The following is a 13572-nucleotide window of genomic DNA, read 5'->3' as shown; positions in this document are numbered from 1 at the left end:
GGAATTACAGAGAGGATCTTTGTACCACTGGTGCAATGCTCAGATCTTCTGTAATCTCTTTGAGTATGGAGGCTGATACACTCTTTTCCTCTCCCCCCCCCCCCCCAAGAAGAGCACTTCTAATTCTTTATTCTCTTTTAGGATCAAGCTTTTGGAGAGTTGGAGAAGAACAGTGATAAATTTATTGTAGGATCATCTTCCGCAGAGAACAGCCAACCAGCTCATCTTCATGAGTTGCTATGCTCCTTGCAGAAACAGTTGCTTGCATATTGCCACACAAACAATATAAGCGAGGTATGTATCACAGCAAAAAGCAGAGGCTGATATTCTACTTTCTTTAGAAGTCCAAAAAGTTGTTGTTTTTTCCTTTTTTTTTTTTTTTTTTCTTCTTACCAGCATTCAATGCTTTTATATTCTGTGAATAGATTTTTACATTGTTGGGATTAATATATGTTGCTTTTTGACACACACATTCTTAGGACAAAGAACATCACCTAAACCAGGACAGTGCAATACATAGAACACCTTTCAGCAGGAAATTGCAGATAGATGAAATAAAGTGATTGTTAAGTCTCATTTGTTTTTCCATATAAAAATAACAGACCTATTATACTTACCACCTCTGTGCAGTGCATTTGCACAGAGCAGCCCAGACCCTCCTCTTCTGTGATTCTGGCCCCTCCCTCCTGTTCAGTGCCCCCACAGCAAGCATCTTTCTATGGGGGCACCCGAGCCGAGTCACAGCTACCTGTGTCCATTCAGACATGGAGCCCTGCCCAGGCTCCATCTCTCTCTCCTGATTAGCTAGCTGGCTTTGATTGCCACTGCTGTGTCAGCCAGTCAGGAGGGAGAATCTCAGACGGCTGAGACACTCATGGACTGAGAGGGACCTCACGTATGCATTGGAGGGGGGCTTGAGGGGGGTTGTTGTACACAAGGCTTTTTATCTTAATGCATACTATGCATTAAGATATAACAAAACATCTGACTTTACAAGTGTTTGTGTTTTTTTTTTTTTCTTTTAAAAAGGGAGCAGACATGGTAAACCACTTGGTCTCTATCTTCCTCCTTTCCTTGTTTCTACTAATCCTTTTGCTACTTCTGACATATTCCATATGTCGTTCACAGGGGGCAATGTTTTACACACACTCCTGGCTGCTACAGCAGATTCATGCGCACCCTCACCATGTTTCTTGGGCTCTGTGTTCCCATTGGGAGACCTGAGACTGGAAAGGTGGTGTGTGCCATTGGGTAGAGGGGAAGAAGATTGGGTCCAGCTGTTCATTTCCCTGGCTGTTGTGGCTGAGGAAGAAGCTTATGGAGTATGTTCTGCACCCAATCAATTTCATTGGAGGGCAGGTGAGACATCAGGGCTTTAACCACTTGCCGACTGCCTAACGCCGATCTACGTCGGCAGTCAGCCCCTCACAGGCAAAGTGACGTAGGGCTACGTCACTAGCTTGTGAGGGTCTAGGGAGCGAGCGCGCGCCCCTGCGTGGTCACGGACCCCCCCGCGCGTGTGACTGGCGGACCCGATGTCCGCCGGTCACTCGGCGATCGGCGGGGGAGAGGGAGAAAGTCAGGCGGCTTGTGTAAACAAGCCACCTGTCATTCTCCTCGGTTTAAAAACACTGATCACACGGATCTACTATGTAGATCCGTTGATCAGTGTCCTTACAGCTCAAGCCACAGCCAATCACAGTAGAAAGCACGCCCCTAGGGACACACACAGCCCCTCCCTCCCAAATAAAGTTAACCCCTTCACTAGCAGTGTATTTTTACAGTAACAGTGCATATGTATAGCACTGATTACTGTAGAAATGTCACTGGTAACCCCAAAAGTGTCAAAAATGTCAGTCAAGGGTCCGAGCTGTCCGCCACAATGTCGCAGTACTGCAAAAAAAATCACAGATCACCGCCATTACGCGTTAAAAAAAAAAAAACAACAAAAATGACAAAAATCTTTCCCTTTGTTAGTAAACGCGATAACTTTTGCGCAAACCAATCAAAATACGCTTTTTGCGATTTTTTTTTTTTTTTTTTTTTTTTTTTTTTTTTACCAAACATAGGTAGCATAAAACAAATTGGCCTAAAATGTTAAAAAATTTTGATTTTTACATTTTTTTGGGGGGAATTTCATATAAAAAAATTTGAAAAATATTGTTATTTTTGCAAAATTGACGCTCTTTTTTTGTTTATAGTGCGTGATCAAAAAATCGCACAGGTGATCAAATACCACCAAAAGAAAGCTCTGTTTGTGGGAAAAAAAGGACGCCAAATTTGTTTAGGTACAGCGTTGCGCGACCGCGCAATTGTCCGTTAAAGTCACGCAGTGCTGAATCGCAAAATACCCCCTGGTCAGAATGGGGGTAAAATCTTCCGGGGCTTAAGTGGTTAAAAGACCCCCTAATGTCTCATTAAAGAGCACTTTTCACCAAAAAAAAAGCATCACATAGGGGATTTTTGTTCCCTATGTGATCAAAAATAAAATTTTAGTGGGACAATTACACTCAAGCCCTTAACCTCCAACCCCATCCTCACCCAAATCATTCTTTTAGCCCCCCACCCCCGCATACACATTAGAAGGTAAACGCGTGCGTCGGGGGCACTTGCACATGAAAATATCAATTGCACTACACATTGCATATAGCAGTGCCAGTATGAGATAAATAATTCTAGGCCCGTTATTTACAGTTAACTCCAAACTGATGACTTGTAGGGGCTTTTAAAACTTCATCTCTGGAAAATATAGGGTACTGAAGTTTGTCGCTGATTCACGGGTGCATGCAGTTTTAAGGCTTGACATGTTCGGTATCTATTTACTCAGTGCAACCTTATCTTTCATATTTTACTAAAAAACTGGGTAATACTGTATATTGTGGTTGTGTGCCCTAAAATTTAACTTAAGTGTATTTTTTACTGAAATTTTGCGTTTGATTATCCATTGCGCTAATATCGTGTGACACAAAAATGAGAACAGCCTCTGTTTTTGTCTCCAGGGTGTCTGCCTTAAGAAAATAATATAATGTTTTGGGGATTTTAAATTTTCCGGCCTAAAATGATTTTGTAAACGTGCTCAAAAATGACTCCGATATCAATACGGTTAAACATGGGCCATATTTTCATACTTCGTACTACTCTGCTGTTTGTTTTTAGGGTAAAAGCTAAGAATCTATAAAAGAATCTATAATGAGACATTTTCTAGCATCACAAAGACAGGTAAAGAGATATTCAGGTGTAATGTCTGATCTAAAGGCACCCTTTTAAAAAAAAAAAATAATAATTTACATTCTTTTGTTAACATCTTGCTTGGAGAAATAAGAAACTGTGTATGTATTGTACACTAAACTTATAATACATATACGTTTCAGCACAAAAGGAATTTTATAGTGGGAACAACTGGAGAGTAGAATCAGACTAAAGCTGGGTATTTACGCACATTTTTTTTTTCTTTGTACAGTCAGTGGGCTGAATAAAAAAAAAAAAATGAATTGACTCCCCCATCCACACAAGCAAGGTGGATGGGAGTAATCCTTCCAGCTGTGCCATTGCATTCTGACAGTGGGAACTCCTCCAATGTCCATATAATACTGTTCAGTGCTGCAGCGGCTGATCAAATAAAAGTTCTCCAGCAGTCCTGTTCAACAGAAGTCGATCTGCTGATCGATTTCTGTCAGACAGGGAAGTCCCTGTTGAACCGCCTGAATTTCAATCAGTGTAAGATACTGTTTTCTGCAATTTGTCTGATGTCAGCAGAGCTGCCTTTTAAATAACTGACGACCAATCAAATTCTGAATATTTGACTTTTACTATGTAAAATGCACATAGAACAACTATGTCTTGCCTCCTTAGCTGAAATTATGGGAGCACCAGGGGGTTTTAAGAAAGAGAAAGTGTCACTTTTATTTCTTTAGTGTCTCTTAGGGTAATTACAGTTTCCTATGTAACTACAAGGGAAAATATTTTCATATTTATCATGTAATTACAGTTTCCTATGTAACTACAAGGAAAAATATTTTCATATCTATCGTGCTGAAATTAAAGTTCAATTTTTCTTGCAAAATGATATCACTGTCCTCTGTTTGCAGAACTCCAGCAGCGTGGCGTTGCTTCACAAACACCTCCAGCTCCTTCTGCCTCATGCCACAGACATCTACACGCGCTCTGTTACCCTGCTAAGGGAAAGTCCATGCAATGGGAGTGTGGGAGAGAAACTGCGCGGTACGTGTTAATTTGGGTGTATGAAGGTAGAGAGCTAGTTTTGTTGCACAAACAGAAATTGTCAACCCACAGAATTCCATTATGTATCCCTTATTTTGTTAGTATATCTTCATTTGTGTTTTCCCTTTGTTTATCATATATATTACTGCCCTTTTAATCCGTTTGTGTATCTGGCTACATATTTTCTACTCTTTTTCTCCATACAGATGTGATCTATGTGTCTGCAGCAGGCAGCATGCTTTGTCAGCTGATAAATGCCTTGCTATTACTGCCAGTGTCTGTGTCCAGACCTCTTCTTAGTTATCTACTGGACCTGCTTCCACCACTGGATCGCCTCAATAGACTATTACCTGCAGCTGCACTTTTGGAAGATCAGGAATTGCAGTGGCCTCTTCATGGTAAATGGGGGGGTTGGTTTAATTATTATTTGGCTTTACAGGATTGTGAAGATGGTAATATTGTTTTGGCTGAAAACTAGCTATTAAGTTTATTAGATGAATCAGACAGTTTGGTTCAGACATTTGTATCTCTAAAAGGCTAAAAAAAATATTGCGTATGAACAGTTTAGTTAAAATAAATTGTAAAAAATAGTTAGCCACTTCTGATACATGAAGGTTCTTTGTTTGACTTCATTCCACCTGCTTCTCTTCTACAGGAGGACCAGAACAAGTGGACCCTGCAGGAGTATTGTTGCCTGCTCCAGCTCAGTCTTGGGTCTGGCTCGTGGATTTGGAACGAACTGTTACACTGTTGATTGGATGCTGTTTGGGGGGCATGCTGCAAGGGTCGCCCACATCACCAGAGGAACAAGACACTGCTTACTGGTTAAAGACTCCTTTATTTGGGAATGGCATTGAGATGGATGTTCCTCAGCTGGGTAAGCCAGTGTAAAAGGAATTGAATGGCTTAAAGTAAAACTATAGGCTAGTACAGTGGCTCCAACCCGGCTTTATACTCCTGTCATTTGTTTCCGCCATTTGTTGTCCCATTACTTCCTGTCCCATAGCCAAACAGGAAGTGAGAGAAAATCCCTGCAAAATAAAGGAATCTCTGTGGGACCGCCAGGTCACCAGAATTAGTATCCCTATTGCAAGATTTCCCCTTTTATTACTTATCTGGGGACAACCCAAAATGTGGGATTTTCCTTACTTTCCTATTCAATGATAATGGCAAACAGAACAATTAGAGAGGGTAAATCTCCTTAAGGGGGCACAGACCACAATAAAAATGGACAGGTTCTAATTCCTCTCCACTCTATCCAAAACTAAAAAAAATAAGTTTTGCCTGTAGTTATACTTTTAAAGACGACTAGTAAATGACAATTTTTCAAATACGTTACAAGGGCTAATATACACTAGGTGAATATATGCTTGCTTATATGCAAACATGTTCTGAATGTATGTGGCCATATACCGGTCTTGTATTTAATAAATGTTTGATTGTAATATTTGCACTGTTTGCAGTTATGTTTTACACAGTAAATTTTTGTATGCATTCTTTGTTTATTGATTTTCAGAAGTGAAAAGATACAAGAAAAGTAATGCAGTCTGTAAGAAAAAAAAAGTCAGGCACAATAATACCTTTTGGATACTTGGACGCAGTACTGATGTTTGAAAATCAGTGGGCAAAATTTCTTGTGTTTATTTTGCACGTATTCTGTGTGTATGCACATACATGAGTAACATACTTTTACACACATATGCGCATATTTGTATACATTTGTAAGCAAAATACTTACTCACTGGCAACTCAGATTTCTGTATTTTAATTTACTTGATTTTTTTTTTACGTAGGGCATGTTTACACACCAGTGTGTACAGGCACCAACAGGCAGCATTTAGGTCCGTTTAAAGAAAATAAAAAGTTTGTGTGCCGCTGAGTTTTTAGGCAGCAGTGCGCAAGAGGCCTTTTTATTTTACAATAACCTTTTAATCCGTATTAAAAGGCAAATCATTTTCTTTCAGATAAGTGTATGAGTGCTCTGCTGGAAGTGTCCCTGTCTGGAAACGAGGAGCAGAAGACCTTTGATTACAAGCTGAGGCCAGAGGTTTCAATTTTGGTGGATCTGGCAGTTGGTTCTACTAAGGAGCCAGCACGAAGCCTGTGGATCAGTATGCAGGATTATGCTCTTAGTAAAGGTAACTGACTATGGATGGGATGAGTGTCTATGCAAATAGTTGGCAGGATCTAACCTTTTAATTCCTTTTACCAGACTGGGACAGCGCCTCGGTTAGTAATGAATCACTGCTGGATACAGTGTCACGCTTTGTTCTGGCAGCGCTGCTGAAACATACAGGTCTTCAGTCCCAAGCCTGCGGAGAGAGCAGGTAAAGCATTCCCTATAGTACATATGTACGATAACCTGTCTTTACTTAATGTTGATTGATACATACAGGCATATTTGCACGCACACACAAATGCTTGGTAGTGTTTGCTGTTCATATTGCTTGAAATGTTGTCACATAATATGGATCTAGAATTTTTGTTTTAATCAAGGGATGATAAACAATGTCATTTTACAGTGGTTGTAAAGCTCAAGGTCTTTTACCTTCATGCATAAAAAACCTTCTGTGTGCAGCAGATATTGATCCAGCGATGTGCACAAGAACCTTGGCTGTCCTGAATCTTCCCCATCATTGGCTGAGACAGCAGCGGTAGCCATTGGCTGTTGATCATAGCCAGTGAGCCAATGAGGAGGGGGCAGGGCTGTGCTGCCCTCCGTGTGTGAATGAGCACATGGAGAAGCAGCTTAGGAGTGACCCTTCTCTGGTGCCCTCCTAGCAAGCTGCTTGGTATGGGATCATTAGGCAGGAGGGAGCGGCTGCTCTGTGCAAAACCACTTCACAGAATACAACATGCTTCTTTTAAAAAAAAATAAAAACTGAACCTTTAATGTCACCTTAAGTACAGCTGTCAACTGCAGCAAGCTTTCATGGTACAAGTGAGTCCATATTAGTGCCTACACTACATACTAATAATTATATTGTACACGGCCAGCCTAATGTATGAAGTTATTCGGTTATATAGGTAGGTCCTCACATTTACATACTGGTAAATCTGAAGGGGATTTTATAAAGCGAGTGGCATCAGATTATAGCTGTATAGAAATTCCAGACTTTCAGATTTTGAATTATAGGAAACAGTGGCATTCAATTACTTTGCCTAACACTGTGCATAGTTTAAGTGGTCTACTAAAAGGAAAGACTCTAAAAAGTGTGCTCTCATAAGTCTACTGAAGCGTTACCCTATTATGATCTACTGTGCTTCTCTACTTTAGATACCAGCCAGGAAAGTCGCTAGCTGAGGTGTTCCGCTCCGTGTACAAGGTCAGAAGTCGACTACTTGCGTGCAAGAACATGGAACTCGTCCAAACTCGCTCCTCATCCAGAGAGAGATGGGTAAGTTGTTGAGTGTACGAGTGTAGAGCATTTATTTGTTGTAGACCTTAAAAAAAAAAAATTAGGACATCATATGTAAAATTACTGGAAAAATCTTACTGGAGTTGGAGGGTACTAGAATAGTAGCAAAATATTTCTGATTGTCCATGTCTTGTAGAATTAAAGTCTCTTGTGGTCACAAGGCAATGTATGCTTACAAACAGGTAGGTACACCAACTATTTTGATAATTTATGAGGAATGATGGTGGATCAATGTTTCCACTGTTAATTGCATACAATATCATTCGGGCATGCATGCCAGTTTTCTGCAAAGTTCGCTCTACCTTCAGATCTTGTAAAATGCAGTAAGATAATTCAGTATACTGAATATGAAGAAACATCCTTTTTAGATAAGAGTAAGGACAGCTCTGTATTTGCATTTTCTTGTGGCTGCTTAGAACATTCATTGACATACAGCACCATGGGTAAGCTCTGGCTTTTTATGACTATCAGAGAATTGTATTGCGGACCTATTTTCATGGTTTACACATTTCTGGACAGGTTTCTGAGAACCAAGAGTCAGCAGATCTAGGCTCCCAGGAAAACTCATTTACAAGAACCATAGATGAAGAAGCTGAGATGGAGGAGCAAGCAGAGAGGGAGAGAGAAGAGGGACACCCGGAACAGGAGGAAGAAGATGAGGACCGTGACCATGAGCTACTTACTGCTGGCAGTGAGTATAGGAGGGTCCTAACTGGAGATATCGATTAATTTGTACACGTTAAAAAGTTCAGGGGTTTCTGTAAAACCCCTCTTTCTCAATAAAATCAGATTGAACTAAAAAGTTCAGGGGTATTAGCTTCTGTGGTAGTGCTGTTGGATCACTTGCAAAGTCGTTTCATAAACACATACTTTAAGGCCCCCTCCACACAAGGCTGGCTCTGTTGGGAGTCCATCTGCTCAGTAGGGAATCTATCCACTGATCCCCACTGAGCAGGTGAATGGCTGGTCCATGTCTGCTCTTCTTACGCAGAGCGGACACAGACACAGCCTGCTCTCCTCCTATGGGCGGTCGGATGTCAACGGACTGTCTGTCCATATACACTTGACACTGATCCGATCCAATCTGCCAGACGGATCTCCATCCATCTGTTTTTAACAGATAGGATCAGATTGGATGTCAGCAGGTGTAAATGGGCAGATGTCCGTTTACACTCACCGCTCCATAGAGGAGAGTGAAGGGTCGGTCCAATCGAGTCCACCTGTAAAACTGACAGGTGGACCCGATTGGTGTGCCCATGTGAAAGGGGCCGAAGTATTTTTTCCAAGGCAAACAAAACAATGCTTTCAACAGCAAATGTAAATAACCTAACTACTGAAAAAGGAGAAAACAAAAGTCTGTTTATCTTCAGAAAAAAAGTAAAAAAAAAAGTAAAAAAAAGTGCATCAGCAACACAAGGGTTTTTACCTGCAGAAAGAAAAGTTCAAACCAAGCCTTTTTTTGGCAGCTTCAAGCAGACATGCAGCCTCTTAGATGCGTGTCTCCTATCTAAACTACTTACTACTCCACACCTGCTTCTAGAGGCTTCCAGTCTTTAAATGCTGCTTCCTGGAGGATGGCTTAACCCCTTTGGGACCAGAGTCCCTGTAATCAGGGGTGGAGGTTCTTTCCCACCGAATATTTTTTTTGATTCTCCAAATTCCAGGTCCCAAATGAGGGCTTATCCATCCAGGGAGGACTGCAAGTCAGTCCTCTTTGCTCTGATCAGACTACCTGGAAACTCCTCGGCCTACATTGGTAAGAACCCCTGAGTACACCAACTGCACACAAATCATCCCACTTAAAAGAACCACAGCCCAAATATGACTGAAAAAATATCTCCCATCCTTGGAGTCCTTTACAATGTCTAATACTTATATTATGTTACAGCTTCATCATTATTTGTGTAAGAAACAGTCCTATCTTAATTGTACAGTACAGGACACAGGCAAAGTATTTATAGACCATAGGTTATAGGCTCAGGCTTTAGGAAATTTGTACAGGGGCAACATTTTCTCTCTCTGGACTCCATACCTCTCCTAATACAAGAAAGGACTTTGCTTGCTTTTGAAACTGCAGCTTGGCATTGCATGCTATTATTACGCTTATGATCTACCAGAACACCCAGATCCTTCTCCACCATTGACTCCCCCAGTTGTACTCCCCCTAGTATATATAATGCATGCATATTCTTAGCCCCTAAGAGCATAACTTTTACTTTTATCATCAATAAACCTAATTTCTCTATCGCTCATTGACAGACTTAGTCCTCGGTGATACAGCACCTTCGGGTTATGTTGCCTCCACAGGAGCAGGACTAGACAGGAAATTAAAATGCTCTGGCCACACCCTAGAGGCAGTCCCAGAGGGTATATCCTCTCTCTCTCTGCCTCAGCAAATCAGTTATTTTCTGTCTAGTTAGGAGTAAAGACCTAGATACCTTGCTGGGATCTTCGGTCCTGTCAAGATTTTTTTCTTAAAAGATTTTTTAGACAGCTTTTTTTCTCCAGTGTTCCTGTGAGATCTTCAAGCAAGAAAGCTGAACTGGGCGACGGGCTGGATGTTGAGATCCGGTGGTCACCCCAGTTCAGCCTACGAGCGCGTGCAGGCCATAGCTCCGCGCTGGGTCGGCCGTGACAAAGTCCCATTAAGGGACTGACCCCGCGAGTTAAACGTCTCGCTGAAACGCCAAAGACCATGAGTCACGGCGTCCATATCGGTCGACAGCCCTCCCGCCCCGGTGGAGAGGGGTACTGTCAGGAGTTGGTGCCTGCCTGGTTCCGGTATGGTGAGTAGTATGTTCCCCCTTTTCCCCTGACGGGTCTTGTGGTGAACGCGGGCCCCTCTCTGTATGGTAAGATAGAGTCCCCCTCTATCCTATAACATGACACAGATCCCCCTACTTTGAGTGTGATTTTATGTGCAAAGAGCCAGGAGGCTTGGTTTGGGAGCTAACAATCTATTTGTATACATGTTTAAAAGATTGTAATCAGTGGCATTCTGGGAATCTTACTGTGATAAGAATAAGTTACCTACCAGTCAGAAGCCACGGACATGTAGACTGCCTTCCTAAATCAGATCTCCAGCTATAAGCAGGCCTTCCGAATGGCCATGCGGTCCGCCAGGGCCGGTACCGCCAACCACGCCAAATCCCCATGCAGAGAGAGTGTTGTGTGCCCTGCAGCACACCGCTATTCAGTACAGGCCGCCGCCATTTTTTTTGCTGGATTGCACGAGCCGCCATTTTGGCGTAGCCTCGTGTCTCCAGCATGGGGGCGGCCATGTTTGAGGTGATCCAAACACCTCGTGGAGCTAGGGGAGGCGCCGGAAGGCGTGCAGAGGGGCGGAGCCGCCTCCTTTCTTCCTGGTCAGCCAGCCAAAAGACTTCCTGTTTGTCAAGACAGCGCTGTAACCTGTTGCAGTTAAACTCTGAGCATCAAGTGGTGAGCCTGGGGGTCTATCTCTCTCTCTCTCGATCGATAGGGATCCCTAGCAGGTAACACTAAGGGGCTTTTGTGGCGCTGGGGGTCTGAAAAAAAAAAAAAAAAGTTTTTTATTTTTGAATTATATTATCCAGGAAGTGACTGGAATTATCATGGACCCTGCCACACATATTCCCCCACCGGTTTCCCTCGAGGGGGCCACGGGACCCGCCGGTGCACAGAGTGTAGAGGCATTTACAGCAATTTTGGAGTCTATGGTGGCTCGGGTGGAGGCGGCCTGTCAGGGACGGGGGTCAAGGAAGCGACCCCCGCCTACCCCTATACTATCTGACACCTCTGACTCAGATTCAGAGATGGTCACTGCAGTTGCAGGTCCCTCTGCAAGGGCTGTTACCTCAGGTAAAGCTCCCTCAGACAGTGAGGAGGACGTTTCTTCTCCCGCTATAATTCAGGAAGAAGCATTGGTGGACGCACTAGTTGTGGCAGTGCAGGAAACCTTAAAACTTGAGGTTTTACCGGCAGAGGCAACTGAAACAGAGATTCCTTTTGGTACTAACAAGCCCATCAAAACGGTGAAGGTTTTTCCTGTACCCAAGTGTTTTGGTAATAAGATTAAAGGAGAATGGGAGCATTCTAAACGTACCTTTACTATTTCCAAGCGTATTGCTAGACGCTATCCGTTTGAGGAATCCATCATTAAGAAATGGACGGTACCACCAGTGGTGGATCCACCTATTTCCAGGCTGAATAAAGCCACGGTTATCCCAGTGGAGGACACTTCGTCCTTTAAGGATCCGGTGGATCGAAAGATGGAAGCAGAGTCCCGCACCATCTTCTCTCTGATAGGGTCAGCATTTAGACCAGTAATTGTTATTGGTCTAGTTTCCCAGACACTTACGGAATGGGCGAGAATGGTACGCCAAGATCTTAGGGGAAAAGATATTCCCCAGGAGACATCTGTTTTGATGGAACAGATTATACAAGGGCTACAGTTTATCTGTGACGCAGCCTTGGACACTACTCCCCTATTAGGGCATGCATCTATGTCAGCGGTTATCCTCAGACGTGTGCTGTGGTTAAAATGCTGGTCAGCTGACCTAGGTTCCAAAAAAGACCTTGACAAATCTCCCCTTTCAGGGGAGTCGTCTATTTGGGGCCACCCTAGATGAAATCATTAAGGATGCCACTGAGGGCAAGAGCACTTTTTTGCCACAGGCTGCTAAAGCTAAGGGACCTCAACAAGCGAGGACCTTTCTTTACCGCCCATAAAGGGCGCCCGGCTGGAACAAGCGGGAAAGGAAAGACTCCTCCAGGAGGGTTCAAGAAGGGCTGGTCGGAGAAACAGAGGACCAACTCAGCCAAACCCGAAGCAAAGGAGTACACAGCCTGAAGGTGCGCCCCCACCCGGTTTCAGGGTGGGGGGACGTTTTCACCGGTATTCAGGACATTAGATCGAGCATCAACTACTACTACCGGTGCGATTCTTCCCTTCCAACATTTAAGTACTACAGGAAGCGGTAGTTACCGTTCCCTGAATAGATCTTTTCCTTTACCTTTTCCTAAGATTAGTCCCAATGCCTCACAGGAATCGGATCTGGTTGACCAGACAGGCCAAGAAGCCTCTAGTCGGGTGACTTCGGTCCCTGAGGTTCAACCAGAAAAGATCACCCTTCCTGATAACAATCGGGTATCTGATAAATGTGTGGGAACAGAAAACGAACAGACTTTCTCGGATGGTCGGGGCCAGATACCTCTAGGGACGCCTGGTTCAGATCCAATCAGCGCCAGTGGTCCTAGAAATTCTAGGCTGGCCTCGTCAAGCCGGCCTGGCCGACTTGGACATGCTAGTCGCAGACGTTCCGTGGGAACTTCGTCTCAGGGAGTGTCTGTGGTCTCAAGGACCAATTTACCATTGTGCTTTACAGTCGCTGGTTTTAATGGCCTGGCCATTGAGACCCAAGTACTGAAGGACAGAGGTTTGTCTGCTTCAGTCATTCCTACCCTTATTAAAGCAAGGAAAGCGACTTCCAGCAAGGTCTATTATCACACATGGAAGACTTATATTGCGTGGTGCGAATCTTTAGGATTTCCTCCACGTACCTATTCGGTGACTCGAATATTAGCTTTTTTGCAACAAGGGGTTGAGCAGAAGCTAGCCTTGAGCACCATCAAGGGTCAAGTTTCAGCATTAGCAATCTTCTTTCAGAAACCTTTAGCTACCTAGTCCTTGGTGCGGAATTTCATCCAGGGGGTGCGGCGCCTGGCTCCACCAGTCCGCGCGCCCTTACCGCCCTGGGATCTTAATTTAGTTTTGTCGGTTCTACAGAAACCTCCCTTTGAAAACATCAGGGAGATTCCCTTGCTTACTTTATCCCAGAAGGTGGCCTTCTTGGTGGCTATCACTTCTGCTCGCAGGGTGTCAGAACTGGCTGCATTATCATGCCAGTCCCCATACCTAGTGATTCATAGGGATAAGGTAGTACTTCATCCT

General features: G+C 43.5%; 1 protein-coding gene across 2 annotated transcripts in view; it reads left to right on the top strand.

Moving 5' to 3' along the window:
* Nucleotides 1–13572, top strand: part of HERC1 (HECT and RLD domain containing E3 ubiquitin protein ligase family member 1) — a 212322-nt gene that overhangs the window by 44843 nt on the left and 153907 nt on the right. For both annotated transcript variants that reach the window (XM_082255125.1, XM_082255124.1), the window contains exons 15-22: nucleotides 142–294; nucleotides 4089–4221; nucleotides 4428–4619; nucleotides 4877–5098; nucleotides 6186–6359; nucleotides 6434–6548; nucleotides 7499–7619; nucleotides 8160–8331. In XM_082255125.1, coding sequence (XP_082111251.1) covers nucleotides 142–294; nucleotides 4089–4221; nucleotides 4428–4619; nucleotides 4877–5098; nucleotides 6186–6359; nucleotides 6434–6548; nucleotides 7499–7619; nucleotides 8160–8331 — 1282 coding nt within the window. The remainder of the gene's footprint in view (nucleotides 1–141; nucleotides 295–4088; nucleotides 4222–4427; nucleotides 4620–4876; nucleotides 5099–6185; nucleotides 6360–6433; nucleotides 6549–7498; nucleotides 7620–8159; nucleotides 8332–13572) is intronic.

The sequence above is a fragment of the Pelophylax lessonae genome (assembly GCF_965119305.1).
Source record: "Pelophylax lessonae genome assembly, chromosome: 4".
NCBI classification, from domain to species: Eukaryota; Metazoa; Chordata; class Amphibia; order Anura; family Ranidae; genus Pelophylax; species Pelophylax lessonae.
The sequence above is the reverse complement of the archived record's forward strand: the minus strand, read 5'-3'. Positions and strand labels throughout refer to the sequence as shown.